Source organism: Mirounga leonina, unplaced genomic scaffold (assembly GCF_011800145.1).
Source record: "Mirounga leonina isolate KUSES-001 unplaced genomic scaffold, KU_Mleo_1.0 Mir_153, whole genome shotgun sequence".
NCBI classification, from domain to species: Eukaryota; Metazoa; Chordata; class Mammalia; order Carnivora; family Phocidae; genus Mirounga; species Mirounga leonina.
This window is the reverse complement of record NW_023270387.1, coordinates 36,997,842-37,017,184: the sequence shown is the minus strand read 5'-3', so window position 1 is coordinate 37,017,184 and position 19,343 is coordinate 36,997,842. Positions and strand designations below refer to the sequence as shown.

At 45.6% G+C, this 19,343-nt stretch overlaps 1 protein-coding gene across 4 annotated transcripts in view; it reads left to right on the top strand.

The window, feature by feature from the left end:
* The window catches only part of AMOTL1 (angiomotin like 1), a 148,142-nt gene that overhangs the window by 105,521 nt on the left and 23,278 nt on the right, over positions 1 to 19,343 (top strand). For all 4 annotated transcript variants that reach the window (XM_035009357.1, XM_035009358.1, XM_035009359.1 and 1 more), the window contains one exon: positions 18,641 to 18,786. In XM_035009357.1, the coding sequence (XP_034865248.1) occupies positions 18,641 to 18,786 (146 nt within the window). The remainder of the gene's footprint in view (positions 1 to 18,640; positions 18,787 to 19,343) is intronic.

Here is a 19,343-nt window from a genome sequence, read left to right as displayed (position 1 = left end):
TATTTGTTTCAGAGGTTCAGATCTGTGATTCAACAGTTTTAAGTAGGTTTCTAAGTAGGCTGTTTGCTTCTTGTGTGTTCAGGTAGCATAGAGGCTGTTGGGCCTCAGGAGGAGGTCCTCCTAGGTCTGCCAGACACAAAACCAAGGTTGGATTTCTATTATTTCGGCAATGTTTATTCTGTCCTTCTGACCTACTGTTTCTCTCTGTTTCTCTAGAATATCCTTCAAGAAATAGCAAGGTCACAGCCTTTCCCGGCACTCAATCCTTTAAATAAGGCACAACTCTTTTCCTCCACAGAGAGGGAAGGAGGCCCAGAGTGGAATCTGGTCCTCCTGGCATGTATTTTGTGCTCCTTAGGGTGAGCGGCTCCTGGCTGCCCCTTGCAGCGTCAAGTCACCGAATGGTCCCATAGTGCATCTCCATGTGTGGCGCTTGTTTCCAGAAGTCACTGAGCCCACGGCAGCCCAGAATAAAATGATCAGTGGCACCCTGGGCCTCTAGATTTATTGGGAGAATATTTTATGCTTTTTACCAGAGGCAAATGCTAGAAACAAATGGGTTTTGAGAAACCATCCATCAGGGTTTGAATCTCTGCAAATCCATTCATTGTATGTTACAAATGTAAAAATCCAACTCTTTTTTTGGAAGCTGTTTAGAAAATTGGATTTATTTCTGTTTCATAATTCTCAACAACATTGTGAATCAAGTGCTCACAAACTCCGGAGAGTTGGTTCCAACAACAGAAAGTCATGTGTTCACATCCCTTGTAGATGGTGGTATTCTGATGCTTGGCCCCTGACTACAGCCTTACATTCTCAAGGCTGGGAAACAATTGGTTCAATTTTCTGATTTCCAATACTGCTTGGTTGGGTTCAAGCTCCTTTGTTTCCCCCAAATTTATTCGTGGTAGCACTCAGTTATTAGTCTCAGTTTTAGGTTTTAAATTCTGTTTCGGCAAATGGACACTAATACGGTCAAGGGATTTTGCCGCAGAATCTTTGGATGTCTTGCAGTAGGTGACTTGGCCTTTGTTCCAGATTTACATAAACAGCTGTGTCAGCATCTTGAATGATTCACTTTCCTAACAAATTTTATCTCTTCTTATGGGTGCAGTCGACCCACCGTCTCATCCGAGCTTTCATTCAAAAGAGGAGTCATCTGTACTCTTGGTCTTTAGGATTTTAACACCTGGCTTTTGGATGCCCGTGTGCCTGGGTAAGAGGAGGTGTCTTGGCAGTTACATCAGCAATGTCACCCGGCTGGGACTCTGCCTCTTGTCGGGGGATATTATTTTGTCACTTAGCTCAGGTCAGAATGGAAAAGCCAATTAGTTTCATCTGAGAGGCATCACTCCATCCTCCCAGCCCAGACTATGCTGATGGAGTGATAAGGTTTGGGGTTGTGTGAGTTGAGAAATGTTCCTGAAAACGTTAACCTTCTGGCTGAAAGCTAACACATCAATAATGCTGGCAAAGAGGGCCTTCCAGCTTTACAGGGAATGATTTGTTCTGTGCAAACATGCTTCGCTGTGTTCCAAAGGCATAAACAAGACAGTCCAGAGGCATTTTTCAACTGCTTACAGGTATCTCAGGGTCGATGTGTAATGTAATTGAATCTAGGCAGGGCGTTTGAAGCAGGTTTGCTACCAGTGATAGTTAACAAATTTTTCAGTACCTAGTCTTTACAGGACATTTGTGCCTTTATCACAACTTTGTAATTATTTGCATTAGCTTTTCCTCTCCTGGTGTGGCAAGAGATGGACTTGAGATGTTATTTCAAATTTGCAGATAGGTTTTCTTCTTAGTGAATTGTAAGAGCTCTTTGTATATTAAAGAAATTAGCATGTCCTCTACTGTATATGTTGCAGATATTTTCCTCAGTTGTTTTTTAATCTTTAATTACAGTGTTCTTTATGTTATAGGAGATGTTTTTTAAGTAACCATATTTATGCCTTCCAGGCTTTATATCATGCTTAGAAATGCTTATTACTCTCCAAGATTATAAAACTATTCACCTATGTTTTCTTCAGATGTGTTTATGATTTCACTGTTTTCAAGGCTTATATTTTAGAAGCTAGTTTGGGAGGCACAGTAGAAGAGAAACTCAGGAGGGACTAAGCTGGAGGTATGGAGACTAATTAACAGAGATTTTGGTGTCTAGACAAGAGAGTTAGAAGTCTTGAAGTAAGACAGAAGTAGTGGTGGAGAGTAGGGGAGAGAGAAGTATGACAAAATTAGTAGGACTCAGACACAACTCAGTGACTCAGTTGAATAATGGCAGTGAGAGAGCCCGAGAAAGGGGTGTGACTAAGCAACTGGATGCATGGTCACCCTTTACCAATAAAAAGCAGGAAAAGCAGGCTGGGATTAGATAATGAATAAAGGTTTGAGCGTGTTGGGTCATCTCACGCTGCGACCCATAGCTGAGTGAGATAATAGTCGGTGCAGATATACCCAGAAGGCTGGTGATAGGCAGGGCCCTCTGTCAGGCTTTAGCATGTGGGCATAGAACGGCAGGCATGAATTACCACCTCTCTTCATAGTTATTAATGTGTTCCATTATCTGTGTATTCTTTTAGAAATTCCGTAATTAGAATAGTTTTTAAATGCTTGGTAATCATAATTATAAACGTCGCACTCAAAAGGAGCCATCCTTTTCAAGTGGATCTTTTGAGATTCTAGCCCTTGGGTCAGAGAAGTGACTTCTCTGGATAACAACAAGCCAAGGAGCTAAGGCTAAGTCATGAAGCCCCCGACAGACACCTTGGCCGATGGAGAAGTTGGAGGGAAGGGGAAAGTAGAGACGGGCGTGATTGACTTTTTGCTAGGTGTTTGTGTTGAATCTAGGAGTCCAGGGCCAAGAAGACCCATGGAACTCTTGCAGTACAGGTGGTCAGTAGGACTTCTGTAAAGCTCTCTCAGGTAATGGAGGGAGAAGCTCCTTCCTGGCCTGATCAGGAAATATCTCTGTTGCCCAGGGTAGTTTGCCTTTGAAGACTCAACTCTGCTCTGAAGTTGGTGCCTGATGAAGACCTTGGTAGACTCTGGGGGTGGTTACTACTTAGCTCTGCAGATTGAAATGAACATTAAACACAGTGATTGTTGTGTCTCCCTGGTCATGAAATTTGTCTGTATTAAAAATCGCACTGGGGGCACCTGGGTGGCTCAGTCGGTTAAGTGTCTGCTTTCAGCTCCGGTTGTGATCCCAGGGTCCTGGGATGGAGCCCTGCATCTGGTTCCCCGCTCAGTGTGGAGCCTGCTTCTCCCTCTGCCCACTGCCCCTCCCCCCACTTATGCGCACACGCTCTCTCTCAAATAAATAAATAAAATCTTAAAAAAAATAAAAATCATGCTGAATTAAGTGCTTAGGAGTTTGATGACTGAGGAATTTTTTTTTCTCTCTATCACCTCTCGGTGTTGCATCACTCACTTAAGAGGAATTCAGTTTTATTTGTTTGTTTTCTGGGTTTGTTTGTTTATTGTTCTGAATATTTTTGCAACCAAATTGCTCCTGAAAAATGGGGCATGGAGCCAATCCCTGTTTTGTCTGTCTATGTGAAACTGGGGCTCCTTTGTCCTTTAACTTCTTTAACTTACTGAGATCCCTGGTTTTCCCATGCATTTGTCACTCACGCACGTGCGCTTGTGAGCATGCTCACGCACACATATGCACGGAGCAGAGGTGGGCCACTGTCCACTAAAGGCAGCACCCTGGGAATGTCTATCGTCATTCTTAACTCTGTCTTCTCAGTAAGTACAACCGTTTATCTGTTTCTTTCTGAAAACTGATTACTCTGCAGAATTCCCATGACATTAGGCCAGAAAGACAAAAATGAAATATATTAGATGCAGGGAAACTAGACTGGTAGAGATGATCTTATTATGTTCTTGGATTGAATGGGAGCTGATTAGCTGTGGCATATGTGTATTGTTCCAGGATAAAACCAGCCATGTTCCACGGTTTGCAAGAACTTGTCTCCAGCCCTTTGGGGTTCTTTAGGCCCTCCAGGTTTAGCATATTTGGTTAAACTTAAGTCTGTTTAAGTTAGATTCTGGCTGTTAAATGGTGTCCCTCTCTTAAAAAAAAAGTGTTTTGGACATTCAGTTATTTGTCTGAGTTATTGAGCAATGGGTGTAAATAAGTCAGAACCATATGGATTTGATTTCTCTTGTAATTCTCAGTGGGTTTGGAAATTAACACAGAAACATGTCTGTGACCAACTTATTTTAAAGATTACAGTGATTTGCCATTTTCCATGTGTCTTGTAATCATCCTTTTACTCTTGAATCCTCTTTGAGGTACTTTGATTTTCCGTCTCTTATAGAATATAAAAGAGACTAATATAATTTCCTGTAAGACCCTTCCTCTGGTGTTTGTGGTTCCAGAAAGGGCTTTTGTGAAACACAAAACAGAAGTTACAATGATATGAACATTGGTTCCGTTGACCCACATAGAGCACAAGGAAATTGTTCTGAATCCTCATTGGGTTTCATTGCATCATGTGGTGGGTTTCCATCAGGCTTCATTAGGAAGGATAGGTGAGATATTGTCACGTATGGGTGCCCTGGTTTACCTCTCCTTGGGGCCTGCCCATGCTTGCAGCTTCTCCTGACTTGGAGAGGAGCCCACTGTAGCGCTTACTCCAATTGCATTCCGTATGGATGTGACTTATTTGCATGGATCCCCTCCTCGAGGTGGGAGAAAGGTAGACATTTTTTACCGATATTGCACAGTGCCCACCCCCAAGCCCTTGAACCTTCTTATGTACTTGGCACTCAATAAATGTGTATTGAGGGAGGGAGTGAATAAAAGTGGAAAAATCCTTGTAACAATAGGCTGGAAATTCTCCTGCGGCATTGGTATCAAAATGTACTCTTTCGCTGAGTATCTCCCAGTCATATTTAGAGATAACCTGTGTCATCTTCAGTTACTTTAAGACATTAGGCAAATTAATAAAAGAACTGTCAGAATAGAAGCAACTTAAAAATGCTCAGGGGGCACCAGGGTGTCTCAGTCAGTTGTGTGTGAGACGCTTGGTTTTGGCCCAGGTGGTGATGTCAAGGTTGTGAAGATCGAGCCCTGCATCAGGCTCCACACTCAGCGGGGAGTCTGCTTGAGATTCTCCTTCTTCACCTCTCCCTCTGCTCTTCTCCCTGCTCCTGCATGCATGCTCTCTCTCTTAAATAAATAAATAAAATCTTTAAAAAAAATGCTCAAATTCCCTTTTTGCCTTCATCCATCCTTTTTTTTTTTTTAAGTAGGAAGATATCAAAGTAAGGGAAATCTTTTACTAGTAAGGACAGTGTATTTAATAGTATTTTTCCTGAAAGTTGGTATTAATAGAGTTGACTTTGGTTCCCTTGACTCCTTCTCTTTTACTCTGCTGTGGTTGTGTTGGAGATGAGAGTTGGCCTTGGAATATGAAGGTTTTTGTAGCAACCGGCCAGATGCTCACACTGACCAATCCATAGACCATTTCAGACACCACAGATGAGTGCCTGGGCAAAGGAAAGGACCATGAAGACTGCCAAGGCAGTATCATTTAAGTCAAGAAAATTTTCTTGCCCTAAGTTAACTGATTTTCATTAAAGATGACCCCTAAGTTTAATAGGACTGTGCAGTCCTAAATATCAAAGGTTTTATAGGCACAGGCTCAAGCAAATAATCTCCGATCAGTTGCTACATCTTCTAAATCCTGGTCTCTCACCAATGTACTCAGTAATGTGAAGATAGATGCTTCATCTCCCTGGACCTCCTTTTCTTCTAAAGAAATGGAATAAATCTGATTCAACCAACAGGCCTCTGAGGGATAACCAGAGATAGGAAAGGCAAAGACTCGATCAAATGCATTTATTCTGCAATATTTCTTCCTGCCTCCTTGCATCCTTCCTCCATCTGCTTCAGCACTCATCTTCTCTGGCAGGACCTACCAGTTTGCGTGGTGGAGAAATGGGCCATGTTCCCAAAGAATGCCCACGTAGCTCACTGAGCCTTGCTGAACTTGGAAAACGGAGCATGTGCGTGCTTAAGCCACTTGATCAACCTTGACAGGCCATGCTGAGAAACTTCAAACCTACACAATAACCAGAGTGCATCCAGACTGTGGGGCATCTGTTTGGGTTCATTCAAATGTCCCCAAGTGTGAAAATTAACATCATTCAATGTAGGCTGATTTTCTGTGCTTCAGGAACAAGAGCTGATTGAAGAACTGCCTCTTGATCATGTGTTGACACTGGTCTCTAACAACTGAACATGGGTTATGATCTTCACATGGTTGGTTTTAAACCTGTTGCTTGGCGTTCCGGTGAAGGGATTGAAAAAGCAAATGTCTGTGACTTTATTAGGATTCCCATTTTCTTGGACTAAGACCTGGATGGATGGATGGATGGATGGATGGATGGATGGATGGATGGATGAATGGATGGAGCACAAAATGAAAAACATGCTGAAGTCTTTATGCATTTCATGTGCCGTCAGGAAACCCTACTTTCCCTGACCGTTCAGAACCAGGAAATCCAGGATTCCAGGTCTCAGCTCACATTAAATGGCAATTGCTAGAGAAGTCTTCCTTTTATATCGTCCCCCGACACTGGGTACTTTTCCCCTTGTAAAGGCTCATCACAGTTGTACATAAATAACTGTTTGGATGGCATGTTCTGTCTTCCCTTATTATACCATGAGGCTTAGGGCCCCATCTGTCCTCCTCACCATTGCAGTCCCAGGTCTTTGTATTTCCAGAACCTGGTACAGTGCCTGGCCCTTAGAGTCATTTAATAAATATTTATTGGATATTGAATACAATGATGATGGTTGTCATTTAACCAAAGTTATTGGCTGTCTACTCTGTGCTAGCTGAGTTTTAGGCCACAGGTCAGCAAACTCTTTCTATAAAGGGCCAGATGGTAAATAATTTTAGGCTTGGGGGCCATTCCTACTTCACTCTGTCCCTCTAGCCTGAAAGCTGCCATAGATGCTCCATAAGCAACTGGGCGTGGCTGAGTTCCAGTGAAACTTGAATGACAGAATCAGGCTGTGGGACTTGGTCTAGAGGCCCTCACGTGCTGACCTCTGTACCACGTACCAGTCATGGAAGGAGAGAAAAAGCAGGAACCTCAATAGAAGGAGGATGGAAAAGAAAGAACTCCTGAAGTCGTCCCTATATCTTATTTTGTGAATTGCCCTAATTTATGAACCAAGATGTAATTATCATTGTCTTTCCTGGGAGTCCTCTTTTACTTCATCCCTAATCGAGGGAGTATGATTGTCATCATTTTAGATAAACTGAGACACGTAGAAATGCAGTCTCCAGACTTAGCTCCCAGCGAGGATCCAGAATTTGCTCATGAGGGAGATAGGGCCTCGCAGGATCAGCTTGTGGTGAATGGTGGGGAACCATCTGGATAGTGGGGTCTTAGTGCCAGAAATTCCTGCCCTAGGCAGCCTTCTGTGAAGTGAGGTCTGCAGATCTTGGAGAGGACCTTGACGGTCACAAGTGTGGTCACCAGCAATGCGTATGTGCTCTGAACCGGAGCTCATTTAAAAGGTTGCCACTGTGAGCGACAGTGTCGACAGAGGCTGTTGAGCTGATGGTTGAAAGTTTATCCTCAGGTGGAGCTGCACTTTGCTCCCTTGGGTCTGTCCTTCAGGTTGTGGTTCAGGCCAGCCTGGCTGTGGTCATCGATGAACAGTCAACAGCGGCCAACATTAATTGAGCGCTTACTATGCGCCAAGCACTCTGCTAGCCTCTCTAGATACATGGTGTCTTTTAGTCCTTCAGACAACCTATGAGGTCGGTATTACAGGTATTTTACAGACAAGGACCCTGAGGCACAGGAAGGCCAAGTACCTTGTCCATGGTCATACAAGGTGGCGAGTGGAGCAGACAGGTTTTGAGCCCAGGTCATTCTGAGTCTGGAGCCCAAACTTGTACTGAGCTGGTGTGGGGAGGCTCTTCTTGTGTACCCCCGGGGGTGGAGAGAGGTTGTAATGGAAGCAAAACCGCAGCCAAGAATGATCCAGTGGTTTCCCCAAGGCCCCATAGGTGTTTAATGGCTAAACCGCGACCAGAATTTGAACTTCCTTTTTCTTACTTTTTTTCTTTCCCCTTGTCCAAAGGTCATCTCTTTTGATAAAGATTTCACATTTTTATCTCAAGAAGAATCCGGGATAGTAGGGTGGGTGTAAATAATTCCTTCCTAGAAGTGTTATTTGGTTGCAAATTATTTGACTTAATAATAATAATGTCTTTGGGTCTTCTCAAGTGACTTCTAACTACTGGAATTAATATTCTGTGCTTCCGACTTCTACATCTATCTTTGAACCCTGGCCAGTTGTAACAGAAGGCCTTGTTGGATAATCCAGTATCTCTTCAAATACAAAAACAAAAAATTGTTGAGACCAGAATAGAGCTCAGAATCTAAAAAAAAAATGTTTTCTCAAAATATCTATGGAATTAAACTTTTTGTTCTTGAGATGATGAAAAATAAAAAATAAGCAGAATACAATGAGTAATTCTGTGGTGCGGTTCCTTTACAATTCATTTTTGAAACTGTTTTTAGTTCACGAATTGTAGTGAGAGCATACAGCTGGATCTTAATGGAATCAGAGAACTTTGAGGGGACAAAGTGTTTGTTTTAAGTCCAGAAAATTTGGTCTTAGACCATTAAAAATAAGCTTGCATCTGTTACTAATTTTCTTTTTGCTTACAAGGACTGTGGTTTGGTAGAAAGAAGAGAAAGAAAAGGATCAGTTCAAAGCAAGTTACAAAAATGACAATGGGAGGGAGGTGTTGCAGAAGTTGAAGGAGACAGAAAATGTAACTGCAGGCCACACATTTCTTTGTCCTCGATCAGTCCTAGAAGGAACCACTTGCTTCCCCAGGTCAAACAGCTTCCCCAGCGTAAACGTTGGTCTGGGCCAGGTGCTGGTGTTAAACCTTATCCGCCATCCAAAGAGCCCATTTGAAAGTCATAGCTTTCTCTATATACATATTCTTTTTTTGTTTGTTTGTTTTATATAGTGTGTACCTATATAGATATATAATAAAAGTTAGGCATTTCAGGTGTATGGTGTGAAGCAATGTAGCAACATCACTCTCCACGTCTTCACATCCCTGCTCTCTGTATCATGCCTGGGTCTTATGGTGATTTTCTACGCCGGGAACCACACTGTCTGCTAGGTCATACCTGGAAATGGAAGCATCTGTGGTTCATCTTTTTATGTTAAGAAAAGACAAAAATAGGGGCGCCTGGGTGGCTCAGTTGGTTAAGCGACTGCCTTCGGCTCAGGTCATGATCCTGGAGTCCCTGGATCGAGTCCCGCATCGAGCAGGGAGCCCGCTTCTCCCTCTGACCCTCCCCCCTCTCATGTACTCTCTCTCTCTCTCTCATTCTGTCTCAAATAAATAAATAAAATCTTTAAAAAAAAAAAAGAAAAGACAAAAATAGAAAAACGGTGAGCCGTTCTCCGATGGTTATAGAAAATTCAGTTCAGAATCGATTCACGAATATGTGTGCAGTCAAAACCAAATGCCCTCTACCTCATATATTTATGTGGCACTATTCATTGCCTAATTTGTTAGTTTGCTGTCAGCAGTGAGAGAGAAGTAGCAGTACATTTTTATTTCAAGTAAAAAAATAATAATAAAGTGGAAGGTTGAGCCGTACCTTTGGAGGCTAAGTAGATGCATGGGTGTCTACTCAGTCAAGCAAGTTAGCAAGCTGTGGAGGTCATAAATTGAGGTAGGCTAAAAAAAACCCAACCCCTGTGAATTATACCTGAATGTGTAAGTACAGTTTCCAACACTAAAATGCAACATGAAGACCAAATTAGAGAAAATTATATTTTAAGAGATTATATTATATTCAAGGGAACTATATTTATGGAAAATTATATTGAGGAGAACTACTGGTATTCAAATATTTCTACCACATCATAGCTAAGGCAGCTTACTTTTGGTGCTACAATCGATAACTTATATAAAATATAAGTTATATGTTTTGTTATATAACAAAAATATAAGTATGTTAAGACCAAAATGTATTATTTTCATTCATTAGATGAATAGAATATTTTCTGGTTAGGTTTTTTAGCTTTCTAATGATAAGGACCTGAAGCTATCACTTTTTAAAATTTTTTTTAAAGATTTTTATTTATTTATTTGAGAGAGAGAGCACGAGCGGGGTGAAGGGCAGAGGGAGAAGCAGACTCCCCGATGAGCGGGGAGCCCGACGCGGGGCTCGATCCCAGGACTCCGGGATCATGACCTAGCCGAAGGCAGACACTTAACCGACTAAGCCACCCAGGCGCCCCTGAAACTATCATTTTCAAGTTTTATTTTAAAGACCGGGTTAGAATTTGATCATGTGTCAGTTGCTACTTATCTTCCTCAATAAGCTGTTGCCTAAACCTGCCATAGCTCTTCCCCTGTGAAACACTTCTGTTGTCTTAGATTCTTAACATCCTACAAAGGTAGTATGAAGTACGCTCAGTAGGAAGATTCAGACAGGCGGACATGGGCATATTACGTGGCATATTACAAGGCAGAAGATGGTAAGGACTCACTGGACGACTTCCCCCACCTGCCGCCGCCTCAACAAAGTGTGTGAGTTCAGGCTCTCCCGTGCAGGAGAAATCTGTTTTATCGAAGGAATCAGAAAAGCTTCACGCAGCGAGTCACCTTCAGGGTGGGCCTTGAAAACTGATTCCTATTTTAGAGTCATCTTGCTGTCATAGTACTGTGTAAAAGGGACACTCTATTTTCCTTTTAAATTGAAAGGAAATTCTAAATTTAAGCTGAAAAGATTTCTGGTTGAGACCGGGCAGGGGGGTGGTGGTGTGCTTTCTTCTGAACCCCTCCTTCCTACTCAGCCGCCCCCTCACATCCCTTCTTTCCCCTCCCCTTCTCGCTCTGCCAAGGCTCTGCAGAACAGTTGGGTTTGAACTCCTGTTCTTAATTTCCCTCACTGAGAATTCATTTACAGCAGTTCACTCTCTGAGCCGTGTGGAACAAGCCCCCCCTGGAGTGTTCCCGTGTTTGTGAATAGGCCTGCTTAGCCGCCCCCGCACAACCTCTGTCTCCAGTCGCCTGGTGAAACCATGGCAACCTGCTCTTGCATCCTCGACCCTTTCCTGAAATCACAGGTTGCCTTACCTGAGAAACCGGAGCAGCCAGTTTTTAAAAGACAGCGAAAAGCCAAACAAGTGGCGTATGGGGTCGGCGTTGTAGTATATTACTTTTTCGTGTCTGAATTAATTAGTGTGGCTTTTAAAGGTAGATCATCTTTCCTCTTTTACATCAAATAAGCCTCGTGTCAGTAGCTCACTCTTCTCTAATGTAAACAATGCCCTGTTTGGATTATATTTGGGGGGGTGGGTCTCTTTCTGGGTTCATCGGTGAGCGGGTGAGGGCAATTTTCAATAACGTGCTCCAGCGTAAGAATATCTTTGAGGCAGGATGAACCTGAATAACTTGCAGATAATGAACTACATGAGATCCCTTCTATTGTCTCTGTAGTCGCACAAGCTCAGAAAGAAAAGGAATTTCTCTTAGTGTCAACGGGACTTCCAAAAGGATCTGACTCTTCACTTACCTCATAGCTTGTGGCTGGCCCTTGGAACAGAGTCCTGCCCAACATCCGTCCAGTGTTATAAGATACGGTGCCAGGGAGCTCAGAGCCGAAGCATCCCTGAGGGAAAAGAGACAGGAGAAGAATTTAGGGAGAGAAGATGGCAGATAATTATTTGGACAACTTTTCACAAGAGGGAGTCTATTTCATTAGCAGCGCAGAGAAGGTTCTGGTTACCAGAACTGATAGTGTAAGTGTTGGTCAGCGTCCTCCTGAGGTGTTACCAAACTGCCAAGCCCTTTCTTGGTGGAGAAGGGAGTAGACGTATAAAGAAAGAAGAGTGTCTTAGTGATCTTTCATTATGAGAAGAAAAATCTGCCTGAGCTAGCTTAAGCCCAGAGAAGAGGACTGTTTCGTGAGAACATAAGGGTGTGAGGGAGTCCTAGGCTGGGAGTGCAGGCAGGCCTCAAGAGGTCTAGGGGCCCGGGCTAGCATGTCTATGAGAATCAACTTGTGGTTTGTGTTTAGGGGTCTGTGTCTGTCTGGATGGCTGTTTTCCTCCCTCCTTGTAATACAACATGGACTCTCATCCACCCTTCTATGTCCACCTGCTTGATTCTTCATTGTCTACAGTATGGCTTTCTCTGCTTCTCCAAAGCACATGCTAGAATACGGCTGCTAGCCGAGGAGCTAGGTTACCTGTCCGTGTCAGCATCACACCTCTCCCTGGCTCCCACTTGCACGTTCCCAGACGAGAGACTCTGACTGGCCTCGCTTGGGCACATGGCCCCTCAGGTTGGACCCCCTCAAATGGGAAGTGCTGGGCAGGGGCAGATGAGGGGGACTTTGTAGTACACTCATGGCTACTTGTCACATTAGCCCCATGGATGGAGGACTGTAGTAGTGGCTCTTTTTTTTTTTTTTTTAAGATTTTATTCATTTATTTGACAGAGAGAGACACAGCAAGAGAGGGAACACAAGCAGGGGGAGTGGGGGAGGGAGAAGCAGGCTTCCCGCTGAGCAGGGAGCCCGATGCGGGGCTCGATCCCAGGACCCTGAGATCATGACCTGAGCCGAAGGCAGACGCTTAACGGCTGAGCCACCCAGGCGCCCAGTAATGGCTCTTCTAAATTGAGTGTTAGCCAACTCCGTGGAAGTTGTCTGCTCCGTGGAGATCCAGTCAGGAAGCACTTGCCTCACGCAGGCCGTCTCCCACCGGTGCTGGACGTGGGGCCTCTGCTGGGGTACATGGAGGGCCTGGCCACTGTCAGTCCGTCTCCTCTGACTCCCACAGTCTACGGCCTGTTCTCTGGTAACGTCCTTTACATTCTCTTTGCTCAGAGCGGCCCAGAGACTGGACTCCTAAAATCAGTCTCAGCGGTCAGAACGAGACTTCTAGCCACTGGCGTTTCAGAGGAGGTGTGTTGGATTGTGCCTGCCTCCTCTTCCCTTAACTCTGTCACCCTCACTCCCTCTTGCCACATCCAAGGCAGCAAGAACATTCCTTGAGAAGTGCCGAGGAAATAACCGTGCAGAACCAGGTGCCAAAATGGGCTAGCTGGGCATTGCTATGTGAGCATATGGGATTCGGAACTTGAACAGAGTTTGCCTGGTCTGTGTTTATGTCTACACACATATGTAGAGCCACAATCCGGGAGAGATCTAAATCCCCAAAGAACCAGCCAGTTAATGGGTTAAACCTTGGTTCTGGCTGAAAGGAGAGAAGAGGGAAAAGAAGACCTATCTTTTACCTTCCATGCATTCCAGTAAATTCGTCAGCCCTTGGTCAAGCTGGCAGCTGGACTCCCCGTCCCTTCAGTTACATGGGGCTCAGGGAAAAACTCCTCAAAAACCCATTATCTCAGGAACAACCTAGAAATTGATACTTAACTTGAGAAGAGCCCGGTCACAACTTTCCTCCCTCAAGAACTCCAGCCATAAGTTGGAGCACTGCATTAAAAACTAGCAGTATGGGGCCCCGTCACCCCCTGGCGTGACCCCCCACACAGCCTCTGTCCCGGGGATTCCTCAACAGAGGTGGCTAGGGCCCACCATCCCGTGGTTCAGCCAGCAGTCAGGCTTGGTGCTCAGAGCATACGTGCAAAAACCGTTTCCACAGACTGGCCACTCTGGACCCTCCGAGAAGGTAAGATGGAAAGGGAGCATCCTTGAATTACTGGGCCAGTTCTCTTTCCACCCACTCTTGCTCTTTCCTCAGGAAGCAGACTACTGTCTGACCTGCACGAGGGTCAGAGCTCACTTCATTTCGGTTTTCTCAGTAGTCACACGGAGTCATTATGAGGTTCTGTTATAAGGCTCAAGACACGGTGCCCGAGACAAGGTAGGCCCCCAGTAATATGTCCGCTCTTGCTGTTCTCTGTTGAGGTATTTTACTGCTGGTCACTCTAAACCTCCCATCAGTCATGCAGAGCAGATCTCGTGAGCTCCGTCTGAGGAGATGGAGTCCGGCACATCTCACGTGCCCACGGCGAACCGCTGTACGAAGGTGCCAGAAGCAAGCCAGGTCGGCCTGGCTACAAAACCATGCCGCCGCTGTGGTTTCCAGAGTCAACAGTGTATGAGCAGACGTCCTCTGTGTAAATGGGACTGGAGCCATCGGCTACACAACCCCCTGCTCCACGCAGTTCAGGGTAATTCATATCCACTGAGTAAACAGACCATTCTGGGCAAGAGTTCTCTTGTGTCAACTTGCCTGTTCTAGGAATTCTCAGTATATATGTTGGAGCCCAACCAAAAATTCAGCATGAGGCTGGTCTCTCTTGAGCTGTGCCAAGGGGCTTAGCTAATAATAAGCTGAAGGGACCTTCTTATGCCGTGATTTTACCCCTGCAACTCTCCCTGGGCAGCTCCCAAGAGATGCCCTTTAAGAATGGCTCTGACATACCTCGATCCTGTGTCTCTGGGGCCACAGCCCCCTGTCCACAGGCTCACCGCCCTGACGGCCGCCCCCCTCACACGCTGGCCTCAATTCGATGTCCTCTCTCTGTTCTCACAGCACCTGCACAAGCATGGTGGAGCGACTTGTCACACTGCCTCTGCGTGTGTCCTTGCTCTCTTCCTGCCCGACTGAGAGCCGAACGCCACGACCTACTCATCTTGCAGCCCCAGAATTGATCATGCTTTTAGGAACGCCAACAAGAACCACCGCATTATCATAGTTGACATTACCTGGGCACTTCCCACATGCATCTTTCAAGTAGGGACTGTTGTGATCCTCACTTTAAAGGCAAGGAAGCTGAAGCACGAAGAGGCTCGTTTGCTTCCAGAGTCCCAGAACTGTAAGAGGTGGTGCTGGACATGAAGCCAGGCAGTTTGCTTCTAGAACCGCGCTTTTCACAATACGGTCTAATGCCTCCATGTAGTAGATGCTTCGTTAATTAATATTCGTACATGGATACACATGTGGGTGTGATTGCTGTGTCTGGAGAAACATGATATGGCTTGTGGCATGCTTAAACCTCTGCAATAATGAGCATGCCCGAGCTCTCGTTCACTTTCTGCTTCTCTCATTCTGCGGTTCTGCACCCCGCCTGCTTGCACAGGGGAAGCACAGAGTGCCACACTCAGGAACGTGAGTCAGAGAGGCCCAGAGGCACATTCTGGCTCTGCACTGATTGAGCCCTCCCACTTCTGTGCGTGTGTGACTTAACCCCAGGGTCATTTTCCTCGGCGGGAAAGTGGAAATAATAGTGTGCCTACCTCACCCAGTAAACAGAAGAAAGGGAGTAATTAAAAGGAATAAAGACGCCATTCTTGGAACATGGTACTCGCTCGACAAACATAAGCAGGTTTTGTTACTGTTGCTACTGTCGTGAACATTATTTTTACAACTTTGCCATGGAGAACACTACTTCCTGTCAGTGGACGCGAAGTTCTGAGCCAATGCGAGTGATACTAAGTGATGTTGCTGCAGCCTGAAGTCCAAGGTCATTTCCAAACTCATAACAGAGATATTTCTACCCATGAATTTCAGAGGATGGCATCCATGTCTTTGCCCCATGGTGTACACCTGTGAGGTCCAGGGAGCCTGAGCAGAGGAGGGAACCGGGGGCATCCGTGGTCAGTCCCAGCCATCTGATGAGTGGTGGCTTCAGGGGCAGAGGGGACAGCTGTGTAACAGAGGATGTCAGGAAATAGCTAGCAGCTAACAAGAACTACCATGTGTTGTACAGTTGGCAATGAACTTGGCACAGTAGAGAGTCATGCATTCGTTCAACAGTATTGAGCTAGGCTCAGGGAATCAATAATGACCAAAACAGATATCTAGGATATTCAGGTCTTTGTGCTTTATATGTCTCCTCTCCATCAACAGAGTCATCAAAGAGCACTGTGATGTAGATGTTCTCTTTCTAATTTGGTAGTGAGATTAGATGAGATTTGATTAGATGAGGGAGCTGAGTCTCAGAGAGGTGAACCATGCCCGAGACCTCATAGCTGGAAAGTGGTGAACTTGGGATTTGAATCCAGTTCTTTCTGATGTTGAGGTGCATGCTTTAGCCACAGTATGATATTAAGGAAATAGCAAACGCCGGAATCCAGGGTGTGGGTGTATGTGTGCACGCACGGCAGGCGCATGTTGGAGGGGAGGGATATTTAATTCAAAAATCTAAATGGCTGTCGTTGTGACACAGAAAGAATTGCAATCATCAATTTGCAAAACTCAAGAAGTCCTGACTGTGCCTCTGGTCTTGAGCTTGGTCTATCATTTTACTCTTTCTGGTCAAAATCAGTGTGGCCTTGGCTGCCCTCAACAAAGAGAATTACTTTTACGCTTAGTTTGATAAGCAGGCAGAAGCTCTGAAGCCCAGTGGTTCATTCCCGAGCATGCTGAGTAACTCCTGGGTGCCCTCCAGAGCCCGGACAAGGCCCCTGGGCACCAGGCCTGTTGAGATGTTGTCCAAACCCATGGGGCTAGTGTCCAGATGTCATTGACTCTGCACTGTGAAATGCTCTGGGTCACTCAGGGCTGTGGATGGTGGGGCACAGAGCCATGAGCTGCTCCTGACCCGTTTGAGGAGGTCTTTCATGTGGCCATTCTCCATGGATTAGGAAAGAAGTTTCAGAGGCAGCGTCTCAAATGCCACTGAAAGGGAGAAGTAGGAGGACAGTAGGTGATTGCAGTGAGGCACACGAATAGCCCAAAAGTAATTCCGTGCTCAGGGTCAGGATCTTGGTGGCTTCATTTTGTTTCCAGGGGAGGCCATTGCTTCCAGGCCTTACATCTGCTCCTGAGTTTGCCAGTTCTGAACCATCCCGTGCACGTGACCTCAGTGCAGGGGCAGTGCTGTCCAGGGGGAAGGACATCATAGCGGGACATCAGGGACCCGGATTCTGGCCCCGGCTCTGCACCAGACGGCAGGGGGATCGTGGACTGGTGCCGTCGCCCCTGGGCTTTCCGCTTCTCACTCATAAAGCACCAGGGCTGGGTCTGGAGGGGGACATTTCCTATGATCCCTTCCGGCTGGAAAATTGTGAGTTTGTTAGTGCGTCTATTTGAAGGCTTGAAGGCCTTTTTTATTCTCAGGCCCTGTATTCAAAAGCACGTTTCCTGCTCCTAAAACACAGCATTCTTTCCATTGCTTCAGTGCCCATGGGGCTGGTCCTTAAAGTTTGATAACTCTTTGTGAAGTTCATGGGTGACTGTACGAGGAAATATGAATGAATGAAACCACTGGCACGCACTGGTGGAGCTTCTGGATGGTAGTTCTCTGTGTTGCAGTGTGGGTCACGGAAGGATCCACATAACCCATCGGAGGCGCTCGGGTGGTGTGGGTCCGTAGAAATCAACCTCCTGCTCTTGCTGCTGCCGCTGTAATTATACACCTTCTTTTTGACAACTGTGGAATAGTGTGCGCACGGTTTACGTAACCAATTTTTTTCGGTAACGAAGTATTTTTTTTCCATGTCACTAATTGTCTTTATTTATTTATTTTTAAGATTTTATTTACTTATTTGGGAGGGGCAGATGGAGAGGGAGAGAAAGAAGTTCAAGTAGACCCTGTGCCGAGGCCGGAGCCCAACGCAGGGCTCGATCCCATGACCCTGAGATCGTGACCTGAGCCGAAACCAAGGGTCAGACCCTTAGCCGACTGAGCCACTCAGGCGCCCCTATTCTCTTATTTAATTTAATGGCTGCAACGCAGTCTCTTGTAGAGTGTAGTCTTGCACCTTGCATCCATTCAAGTTTTTCCGTGTTATGAACAACATGACTAAATATTCTAATTTATATTTAAAATAAAATGTGTTGCTTCTGTTAACAGGAAAAATATCTTCGATAAACAGTACTGACGCCATGACGCCATTGGCCGTCCCTGCTTAAGCTAAGGTGGTAGTTAGTCTCCAGGAAGGCCGTGTGGAGGCTACTGAATGCAGGGCAGCTGTTAAACTCCACACCCTGTGATCACCATCAGTTACACTGTCATTGAATGAGAGGAAAGCCATTTCCTAAACCCAGAGCAATGTCCCTAAATCCAAAGCCATAACCCTTTCCCCTCTTGAACAGAACTTGGAGAAGATGTGGGGGGCCAGGTCATGGGAAGAGGATCCAGCACAGGATTGGAGGCCTGGGTTGGAGTCCCCTCTGCTGTCTGGCCTCAGCAAAGAGCTGAACCCTCTAGACCTTGGTTTATTTTTCTCTGAATGAGAATATTAGTATTGTTAGTCCTGCCTGCCCTTTCATCATGGGTTCGGAAGACAGAAGCAGGGGAGGTTGTGAGCATGAGCATAAAATGAAATCATAGGTACAAGGTTAACAAGAAGCACGAAAGTAAATGTTGTACAGCAGTGAGTTATGGAGAATACGGGGTCACTAGTTCTTGGTGTCCTGTTTGTCTCTGGTACTGTGACCTGGAATGTGTCTAGAGTTAACAGTGGTTTTTGAGCAAATCCTTACCTCACACATCACTGCTATTAAGAGGGAGCAAAGCAGTAATTCAACCCTCCACTCTCTGCATGCTTTTTTATTTCTAATCCTTGCCAGATGTAGACTGGCCATGAGCCCAGAGGGGAGTGCTTTCTGATAGAGGTAGTTTTGTTCTTGTCTCCCTTCTAGACAAAGAGTTCTTGAAGGAGAAGGAGAAGTTGGAAATGGAGTTAGCAGCCATGCGGACCGCGAGCGAGGACCACCGGAGACACATTGAGATCCTGGACCAGGCTCTGAGCAACGCCCAGGCCAGAGTCATCAAGCTGGAGGAGGAGGTGAGACGGGGTGGGGGCAGAGCCCAAAGGGCCTCCACTTCCTTTTCCCAACCAGCACCCCTCACTGGAGCCAGCTCCAAAACTTTGAGTCAGGGGGAGGGACAGGAGGCCTCCCAGATAAAAATGAATACCAACAGAGTTTATCCAGCCCAGAGCCAGGCAAAGTCTGAAACGCAGCCGTGAAAGAGCTCACGTTCTGCCCGAAACCCAGCCTGCAGCCCATTGGTTGGCAAGTGTCCAGGGCTGGAAACAAACGGAAGGACTGGAAACCACTGGTGCCTGTAGAGAAAAGAGGCTAACAGTTTTTTGTTTTTTAAATAGTTTATCTGCTCTGTCTTTGGGCTCTTGATTGCTTTAAAAAAAAAAAAAGGCAAAAATCTTCTGATAGGGTGCGGTTGGCATGCATTCAGCAAACCGGTCTCCAGTTTCCAGAAGTTGGCTCAGCTGGACAATGACTCCCCTCGTCCAGGAAAGTTTGATCCCTCTCAAGCATTATGGATTTAGTGGTTTCTGATTAAATCAACCATTTAGATGGCATTTTGTGAGGCAGACTATGC